Source organism: Sciurus carolinensis, chromosome 3 (assembly GCF_902686445.1).
Source record: "Sciurus carolinensis chromosome 3, mSciCar1.2, whole genome shotgun sequence".
Taxonomy (NCBI): domain Eukaryota; kingdom Metazoa; phylum Chordata; class Mammalia; order Rodentia; family Sciuridae; genus Sciurus; species Sciurus carolinensis.
The window spans coordinates 52,250,427-52,260,279 of NC_062215.1; the positions used below are offsets into that span (position 1 = coordinate 52,250,427).

A 9,853-nucleotide genomic window follows, 5' to 3' on the forward strand; every position below is an offset into this window, starting at 1 on the left:
TGGTCTGACCTCCAGGCAGAAACATTAACTCAGTCCATTTCACACATCCTGCTGTGCATAATTTCTAGGTAGAAGATCTCTGTGTCCTTGAATGACCTTGCCTCAAACCAGATCCAACCCTTTTTCCACTCTGAAAGTAAACTGAGGCACAGAATGAGTGATGGCCATAAAAGACACAACCTCATTCCACTCCTAGTCTCTCCGTTGACTTCAATTCCTTTCCTGTCCTCCTCTCCCCTATAGTTTTTCTGTTGATGTGGAGGGACAGGCAGGTAAAATGGAGGCTTTGAGGAATTCTGGTACCAATACCTTGACCAGAGTGGGCAAATTTCCATCAATAGGAAAATATGGTCAGGCATTACCATACTTTAAAAAAAATTTTGTTTCAAGAGAAGTCAGAAATCACCAGGTCCATAATCCCAAGGCTTAAGAGGCTGAAAAAAAAAAGGGATTGCAAGTTCGAGTTCAGCCTCACCAATTTAGGTCCTAAGCAACTTGGTAAGACCCTGTCTCAAAATAAAAAATAAAAAGGGCTGGGGATCTGGGGTTGTGGTTCAGTGGTACAGCAGTTGCCTAACACATATGAGGCACTGGGTTAGATCCTCAGAACCACATTAATAATAAGTAAATTATTAAAAAAGGGGAGCTGGGGATGTAGCTCAGTGGTAAAATAACCCCTTTCCAGAAAAAGAAAAACCAGAAATCCAAATGTTTCAGTGAAATATCCAAATTTTAAAAGTAGTGAGTTAATTATATTTGAAACTGTACATGCCAACAACATGAACCAATCAAAACACACCAGATTGCAAACTCTGATATATATTGTTGGTATATACTATGGGCAGATACTATCATTAGCTTCATTTTACAGATGTGGAAACTATGATACAGAGCAGTTTAATCATTTGAGCGTTAAAGCAAGAAGTTGAATAGAGGTTTTTAAAACTTTTTCTTTTCTTAGCTTTTTAGAAAAAAAAATTTTTTTTTTCAATTGCAGAAGGTAAAAACAAAGGAAAAAAAAAAAAGACTGGTCCCAACATGCAAATGTAGGAACTATTAATTGATGTTATTTCTTTCCAGAAAATCTTCCCTCTTCATTCAACAAATGTTAAACCTTTACTATAGATCAGCACGAGGTGCTGGAAATATTACAATGAACAAGAAAAATTTCCTGCCCTCCTAAGGCTTACAATCTAATTTGTGCTCTTCATTCTACTTCATTGGGGACCTGGGCATTGATATCCAAGGGAGCCTCCTCAAGAATCCAAAGAGTAATAAATTGATAGCATTTCAGGTGGGTCTAAGGCACCCTGACCGGCCCTCAGTTCCATTTCAGTGCTCTCCTCAGAAACGAAATTTCTAGCGAAGAGGTTGAAGCAAAGGGGGTTATAAGGCCTGAAAAGACTCATTTCAACTGGCCGAGAACCTGAGGCTCGGCCTTCCAGTCCTCAAGGAAAGGGGTCTGGAGGGGGTAAGTGGTACGTTGCGTCGAGGAAAATGACCAGGGTCCCGACGCTCGTGAAGATGATGAAGGTCCACAAGAAGAGACGATCCACTACCATGGCCACAAACTGCCAGTCCTCCTTCAGCTGGGGGTAGGCAGAGGAAACCTTATGAGTTCCAGGTCCCATCCCCAGGGAAGCCTGTCCCCCACAGCTCGGACCCCGCCCGGGACTTCCCACGCAGCAGTGCAATGAGAGACAGAGACCGAGAGTAAAGAACCACTCGGAAAGTAGGGGGCGGGCCCAAATGAGGTAAACCTCCAATCATAAGTGAAAGTCAATGCTATGAGGGGGACCAGTGCTTGTGGGCGGAGCCAAGGTTACCGAGGCCCTGCTCTGCTCCGCCCTCATTGGACTTAACTGCATCATGATCCTCCTGTTCCTGCAGCTGTCGAGCGATGTAGCTGATCGAGGAAACTACCTCCCGTAACTCGGGAGGCAGGCCCACAGCCCGGTTTGGACTATCTATAAATCGCCGCAGGTCCGGGGCAGACAGTTCAGGCTGGAATCTAGAAGAGGCGTGAGTGAATATTTGGCCACGGCCCCGAACCAGAACATCTAGCGCCAGTGACCTAGGTCCAACTCCAACTGCCTCCTTCAACAATCTGCCAGTTCTAGGAAGCTGAAAGAGCCCTTCAGGCTCTTGACAGTGGCGACCTCTCCAGCCTTCCTCAACTTCTGCCACCCCTCCAAGCTTTATTTACCATCTTCCCGCAAAGCGAGCCGCAGAAGGGATACTACAACTCCCATGATGCTGAACCACAGCATCTTCCGAGAGCATGGGAAGCTAAGCTCCCGCTCAGTCCTCTGGGAACTGTAGTTCTCCCTCTCTCCTCCATGTGGATGTTGGGTATTGTTCTACCTGTTGGGTTTGGGGAAGAGAAAATCACTGGGCGGCTTCCGGATAAAATATTCATCAGTACCCCGATCCCAGCCACTTCCTGGAGAAGAGTGAGAAGGCTCTGGCAGCTGGTCTCTCTCAGGTTTGGGCCTCTTCAGACCCAGGTAGAGAGGGAGCTTGTGGATGAAGATCTGTAGAGTAGAAGAGAATTATTGGAGGGGGCTTACTACAAGGGAACCACCACCACTCTACATGCCAATTACCACTGTACATACACATGGTTCCGTGGATAGACAAGGAAATGCAATCTGATGGCCTTGAGAACTCTTTAGTGGGCTGGGAGGTATCCTAACTGAGAGGTTTCTGGGCTTTCACCCTGATTGTACCTATTCTTGAGAATGTTTCCCAGAGAGCCAAGATAGGTGGTATTGATGAAGAGAGTATGGAATTGATGAAATGATAAGAATGGGAAGTACAATTAATTATGCAATGTTTCAATATCCAATAGGCTTTGGCATTTCAACACTCTACCAGATAGCCTTAGTTTTCCCTAAGGTCTGTAAAAACGAAGTTGAGACTGGTGGGAGGGAGGAGTGATAGCTGGACAAAAAGCCAAATACTAATACTGGGAGTCAACACAGGCCAGAGGAGGAGATTCTTACCTGACGGACCCAATGAGGCATTTGGTGGGTGTGGGGTGAGCGGTGATGCAAGTTGAGTACCACAACACTAAGGATGACTGAGAAAGTGACGAGGATCATGGTAAACATAAGATACTTAATAATGATGGGTACTGACAGGGAGGTCTCAGGCACTTTGTCTGCCAGCAGCAGCAGGAACACAGTAAGGGTTAGCAGGGCAAAGATGGAGAGCCCCATCTTCTCTCCTTGGAAGGCAAAGAGGAAGGCAAAAGGATTAGACTTTGCCAGAAGGAAATCTCTACGTCATAATCAGTGATCATGTTTCCAGCCAACTCAATGATAGGCTTTGGAAGGCCAATCTGCATACAAATCACTCTCATATTTGTTCCTCCAGCCTGGACTTCTCCCCTGAACTTCACACTTACATCCAAATGCTTACTCAATGTTTCCACTGGGATTATCTAATACACATCTCAAATTTAGGATGTCTAAAAACCTAATTCTCTCACCACCAAAGCTGCTTTCCCATAGTTTCCCCTATCTCGTGACAACTCCATCTTTCCCATGGCTTAAACCCAACTCCTTTGAGTCATTCTCAACTCTCCTCCATTTCTCTCTCCATCTCTAACCCCCTCTTTATTCCATAGCAAACTATTGCATCTATCTTCAAAATATATCCCATCTACTACACTGATCCCAACTACCATTACCTCAGGTCTGAACTATTGTAGAGGCATCCTACCTGATCTCTGCTTCATCTGTTTACCTCAGCAGAGCAATCAAACTGATTTTGTTGAAATTAAATCAGATTATACCATTCTTCTTTCCAAAACCACCTAGTAGCTTATCTCCTTCAGTATAAAAGCAAAGTTCTTTATATGGTCTACGAGTTTTTCTCATTAGCTCCCTAACTTCATCTTCTGCTTTCCCCCTGGCTTACTTCATTCAGTTACAATGATTTCCTGTCTATTTCTTGAATATACAAGTCATCTTCCCACTGAGGGGCCTTTGTATTCACTGTTTCCTTTGCCTGCACATCCTTTCACCAGATACCTCCCAGAGTCATTCTCTTGCCTCCTTTAAGTCAAATAGTCTCTCTTCAATGAGGTGTTCGCTGACATCCCATGTATTATTATTATTTAATTATTATTATCATCATCATCATCATTTTTATTTTTATCTGGGAATAGAACCCAGGGGCACTTTACCTCTGAGCTACATCCCCAGTCCTTTTTAAAAAGTTTTTTTAATTTGAGAAAGTGTCTCTCTAAATTGCTGAAGCTGGCCTTGAACTTGTGATCCTCCTGCCTCAGCCTTCCAAATCACTGGGATTGCAGGCATGCACCACCATGCCCAGTTCCATTTTTACTTTTTTATTTACTTATTTTACGGTGCTGGGTACCAAACTCAGGCACATCCACATGCTAGGCAAGCACTCTACCACTGAGCTGCATCTCCAGTCCTGATATCCTATTTTAAAATTGCAACCTCTAGCTTCATTTTCATCTTCCCAACTCCCTTTTTTACTTTATTTTACTCTTTAGGACTGGTCCTACTAATATACTGTATAATAGACTTATTTATTGTTAATTGACTGACTCCCCCACCAGAATGTAAACTCCATGAGCTCAGGGATTTTTATCTTTTTTTGGCAGGGGGTGGTAACAGGGATTGAACTCAGGGGCACTCAACCACTGAGCCATATCCCCAGTCCTATTTTTTTATATTTTATTTAGAGACAGGGTCTCACTGAGCTGCTTAGTGCCTCGCTTTTGCTGAGGCTGGCTTTGAACTCTTGATCCTCCTGAGCCACTGGGATTACAGATGTGGGCCACCACGCTCAGCAGGGATTTTTATCTTTTTTATAGTTACAGTCTCAGTGTCTCGCACATTATAGATACTCAATAATATAATCACACAAATGAATGGTCCAATCTCTGTAGCTTTTTTGGAACAATATAGTAATTCCAACAATCTATAAATGAAATAGTACATAAGAATATAAAAGTGGTTGGTTATTCCTATGACATACAAGAGACATTACAAATTTAATGAAAGGTATTGAAATAAATAGGCCTTGTGGTTTATTCTACTTTAGTCCCATAATACTGGGTTCTAAGACTTTTCTTGCTCTAGGAAGAAGCAGAGGTTATATTTGGAAGTATATTCTAGAGCTGCACCACTCTCCCTCCAGATAGAGAACTTGATGCCAGAGAGAATTTTAAAAAATGCTTTGAATACCAGAGTTAAAGATATCGAGACTCTCAACCAGACTGGCACTGACCAGGGCTGGAATAACAACAGTGTCACTTTCACTGTTGTGATGTCAGATAAATGATTTAATTCTCAACCTCTTTATTCTCTGAAAAATGGGAGTGAGAATTCAGTACTTACCATGAAGTATTATTGTAAAGATTAGAATCAAGCAACATGTTAATTGTATAACCTTATAGCATGTTCAAAAATAGTACAAAAAAAAAGGCCAGGCATGGTGGTACACACCTGTAATCCCAGTGGCTTGGGAGGCCGAGGCAGAAGGATCACAAGTTTAAAGCCAGCTTCAGCAACTTAGTGAGGCCCTAACCAACTTGGTGAGACCCTGCCCAAAACCAAAAAGAAAATTTCAAAAGGACTGGGGATGTGGCTCAGTGACTAAGCACCCCTGGGTTCAATCCCTGGTAGCCCCCCCCCCAAAAAAAAAGTAAAAAACAAAATCAAATAAACACAAAGAACACCTATAATCACACAGAAAAATCAAATAAACACAAAGAACACCTATAATCACACAGAACGTACTGAGGACCAGGCATAGTTTTATTAAGTCAGTCAATTCTCAAAATAAGCCTATGTGGTAGGGACAATAATTGTGTTCATTTCCAGATCTGGAAACTGAGACACATAAAAATTAAGACATTTACCCTTGGGCTGGGGATATAGCTCAATTGGTAGAGTGCTTGTCTCGCAAGCACAAGGCCCTGGGTTCAATCCCCAGTACCACACACACAAAAAAAAAAAAAAAAAAAAAAAGAAATTTACCTTGGTTACTCTGTTACTACATTTTGCTTCTTGCTAGAGAAATGCTATTATTTCCCAAGCAGATAAAAAGTTAAGGCACTAATGTATGAAAAGTAGAGGTGGAGGGTTGCTAGGAAAGGGGAAAGAGAAGGGGAGATTGGCTTAGCACGGAATTTGGCTGGTCAGAAAAGTGCATGAGTGGCTATGACTCTAAAGGAAAGAATTAGAAGTCACTGAGTGAATGTAAGCCATTAGCAGAGGGAATGTAGAGTCAGGGTCTACTTAGTGGGAAGGAAAACCAGGGATTGATGAAATGTAATCCACAATGATTTGGAAAACCCTGGTCTGAGTTAAGGGTGAAGAGAAAGAAGCTGAGTTAATGAGAAGAGATAGGGCCCCTTCCCCCTTACCTGCATCTGGTGGCAAGTAGAAGACAAAGATAGCCAAGAGAGTAATGAGGATGCATGGGGCAATGACATTAACCAGGTAGAAGAGAGGCTTCCGGCGGATGATTAGGTAGAAGGTGACTTCCTGATGTTGTCCTTCCCTCCCTCCCCTAGGATCCCCTGGAGGCTGGATTAGCCGAGAGGGCTTGTGGATAATCTCCCATTGGCCATTCTCTGAGGGAAAGGAAAGCAGAAGGAGACACCTATGTGAGAGTTGTCCTAGTCAGTGCCAGATACGAAACACTGTAGTGGGCAGCCATCTCTAATAAACTTAGCTAAGTCTCAATTTCCATATTTGTTAAATGTTGATAGTTATACCCACTTTGCTGACTCCACAGGGTTACATTGGGCATTGCTGACAGAGAGTATTTACCTTCTGTTAGAAACTGGAAATCAGAAAGCCTGTGGGTGTGGAAGCCATCCCCACTCACCAATGAATGTCCGGTCATGAATGTAGATTTCTTGCCGCTCCAGCCCATCAGGACCCAGGCCTGTCTGCAGACTGACCTCTGAGCTGTCATAGCTGTAGGAACTAAACACCATGGTGCAGTTCTGCCAGTCAAAAGGGAAGTAGGTGACCTGGATGGAAGGGAGAATTTCTCTAGCTGCCAGAGAACTGGTCAAGGCTGAGGGAATTTGGAAGGTCATGTGGAAGTCCTTGGGGAACCAAAGAGGTAGGGATCACCAGGGGAAGTCACAGGGAAGTGGGGTCAAAGAGGAATTGGAGGGTTACTAAGGGAGGCCATTTGGAAAATGGGGGAAAGTCACTGAGGAAGAAAGGGAGTCAAGAAAGTATATGGAGGGGCTGGGGAGATAGCTCAGTTGGTAGAGTGCTTGCCTTGCAAGCACAAGGCCCTGGGTTTGATCCCCAGCACCGCGCAAAAAAAAAAAAAAAAAAAAAAAAAAAAGTAGATGGATAAAAGGACACTTAGTGAGAAGTAAGGAGATGAGGTCATAGGGGATAATGGAGGAAGAATGGGAGCCACTGGAAAGTCAGGTTGTCTGAGAAGAGGAAGGTGGTTTTTTTTTTTTTTTTTTTGCGGTGCTGGGGATGGAACCCAGGGCCTTGTAGCTCACTCTACTGACTGAGCTATCTTCCCAGCCCGAGGAAGGGTTTTTAAGAGCTTCTTGAGCTTCCCAGGTGGGCCTCAGAAACCTGGATACTGCAGCTACTGCGATAGATGCCAGGGGGTTGCCAGCGGACGGAGCCGTCAGACGACACCACAACGTTAATGTCCAGAGCAACATCGAAATTTCCATCATTGCTGCAGAGAAAGGAACCTTTCGTCTGGGATTCCCATAGCCCTCCGGAGGTCCCACCCCTCTGAGGTTCCACCCGACCTCCCTGGCTTTGGAAAAGGTCCTACTTGTTCATCAACACCACGTCAGGTAGCCACACGGACTCTGCCGTGATGCGAAGCAAATCAATGCCATCGTGCTCTGCAGGGTCCCAGCTCAGTCTGTAGTCAGTCCACTCCTAGGGAAGCACAGGTTAAGGAAATGTTTGGAACTGGAAATACAGGAAGGGAGTGCAAGGGAGTGAAGCAGTGCAGGCAAGTCAAGGAGTCAGGTTCTGACTTGGGTTCTGCAGTCTTTGGTATCCACACCAGCTAAATTCCCTCCCTCCCCGCTAAAGTCCCAGTTTTTTAAGTCTGTAAAAATGAAGAGATTAAACCAGGCACAGTGGCACACGCCTGCATCCTAGCTACTAGGAAAGTTGAGGAAGGAGGATCGCAAATTCGAGGACAGCCTGGGCAACTTAGTGAGACCCTATCTAAAAATAATAATAAAATAAAAGACCGGGAATGTAGATCAGTGGTACATGGCCCCTGAGTTCAATGAAAAGGGAAAAGGAGAAGAAGTAGTTGCACTGTGGTGGTTTTGGTGTCTTTTTCTTTTCTTTTTTTTTTCTTTCTTTGTGTGTGTGTGTGTGGGTGGCAGAATAGGTACTGCTTCGCACAAGCACATGGTTTTCAAAGCGCAGTTTGGGACCCTTTAGTGGATGGGGATTCAAAGTAATGGTCCCAAACCAGTGTTTTTAAAAGTTAGAACGAAAAATGCATGCAGTGCACTTCCCGTAGATATTGTTTTCTAAAGCTTCTGTTTCAGTTACGTGTGTTTTCTGAGGTCGTGATACAAAAAAATAAAATAAAAATAAAAAAAATATTCGGCCGGACAACCAAGTAAATTATAAAGACTGCGGGGCGCTTTTCTCCACCCCATGGGGTCTCCATACCAGGTCTAAGTACACCTTTGTGATCATCTCTTCATCCTTTTCGTTCTAGAAGGGAAAATTTTAAAGGATAAGGGTGAAGCGAAGTGGAGAGAAATGAGGACTTGGCAGGTTAACCTCTCCCCGATACTCTGCTCCCTTTTCCTGAAGCCCACCCTCTTAAGTCCAAGCCCAACCTCTTAAAAGCTGCGTTAGTTTAAACCCCGCCTCCACCTCAGAAACACCCCTTTCTGCTGTCTACACTCCCAGCTTGTTTACCTATCAGCTTCGCTCCCAACGATAGCCCCCTTCCCGGATCTGACTCGGGTCCCGCCCTCAGCTCCTATTCCACCCAACCCTGAATTTTCGCCCGCGGCTGCTTATTGACCCGTTGAGCACCAAGCTCCGCCCACCGGGGCAAAACCTTCTGCGGGTCCGCCTCAAGGTCCGCCTCAAGACCCGCCTCACCGCCAGTCTGTCCACCACAGCTCCACTTTTAAGATCCGCCCACAGCCGGTTCTTCGCCCTACCTGTCTGTACGCTGGGCTGGCCCATGAGCCACGCCCACAAACTTGCTCATTGGTCAAATTTCTACCCAATCGCCACTTAAAAGCTTGTCCATCCCTCAGGATGGTCACGCCTAAGACTCCGCCCCCAGACTGATCATTGGTCCTGCCTTGCCTAAAGCCACGCCCCCGCCGTTCCACAGGCCTGATCCAACCCCCCAGCCTGCACCCTCACCAGGCTGATGAGTTGAGCTAGGGTGAGACCAATGCTGACTCTGACGCTGTCACCCAACTCGCGCGCCGGCCGTACAGAACTATCATAGCCCGAGAAAAGTTTCTCGCGGAGTTGACCCTCCGTCTCCGAGCCGCAGGCGCCTGTGGGAAGAGAGCATTAAATGAAACCCTGGTGACTGTCCAAACCGCTGCCCCAGTCACTGCCTCTTCAGGATCCAGACTTACTTACCTGGGGCGAGCAGCACCCCCAGAACCCCTAGAAGCAACAGTAGCGCCCCTGGGGTCATAGTCTGGTCGCGGCGCTCAGTGAGTTCGCCCGGAGAGCTGCTAAGGCAACTAGCGCAGGGGAAGTGACGAGGCGCCCAGGAATGTGCACCTGTTGTTGGGGGGCAGCTGCCAGCCCGCCCACCCGCCCCGCCCCCAGGATTGGTCCCGCCCGGAGCAACTGCCATCGCC

General features: G+C 45.7%; 1 protein-coding gene across 4 annotated transcripts; it reads right to left on the reverse strand.

The window, feature by feature from the left end:
- Window positions 1-803: 803 nt before the first annotated feature.
- On the reverse strand, window positions 804-9,759 carry Chrnb1 (cholinergic receptor nicotinic beta 1 subunit). 4 transcript variants are annotated; one of them, XM_047543896.1, is made up of 11 exons: window positions 9,627-9,759; window positions 9,399-9,538; window positions 8,682-8,726; window positions 7,813-7,922; window positions 7,602-7,710; window positions 6,877-7,024; window positions 6,410-6,619; window positions 3,006-3,229; window positions 2,365-2,534; window positions 1,864-2,011; window positions 804-1,589 (listed from the first exon to the last, which is right to left on the reverse strand). In XM_047543896.1, the coding sequence occupies exons 1-11, from the start codon at window positions 9,682-9,684 to the stop codon at window positions 1,449-1,451; spliced, it is 1,503 nt and encodes a 500-aa protein (XP_047399852.1). In that variant the 5' UTR covers window positions 9,685-9,759; the 3' UTR covers window positions 804-1,448. The 4 variants fall into 4 exon arrangements, with proteins under 4 accessions (XP_047399852.1, XP_047399855.1, XP_047399854.1 ...); XM_047543899.1 differs by having other exon boundaries at window positions 3,006-3,082; window positions 9,627-9,699; XM_047543898.1 differs by lacking the exon at window positions 8,682-8,726 and having other exon boundaries at window positions 9,627-9,699.
- Between the last annotated feature and the right edge of the window lie 94 nt (window positions 9,760-9,853).

What these genes read in the sequence shown, in the direction of transcription:
- Chrnb1 (XM_047543896.1), bottom strand. Translation starts at nt 9,684, where the DNA reads ATGACCCCAGGGGCGCTACTGTTGCTTCTAGGGGTTCTGGGGGTGCTG. An exon ending in GCAGTAGCTGCAGTATCCAG is followed by an intron (nt 7,025 to 7,601) that starts GTTTCTGAGGCC and finishes CCTTCCATCCAG; the next exon opens with GTCACCTACTTCCCTTTTGA. An exon ending in TCATGACCGGACATTCATTG is followed by an intron (nt 6,620 to 6,876) that starts GTGAGTGGGGAT and finishes CCTTTCCCTCAG; the next exon opens with AGAATGGCCAATGGGAGATT.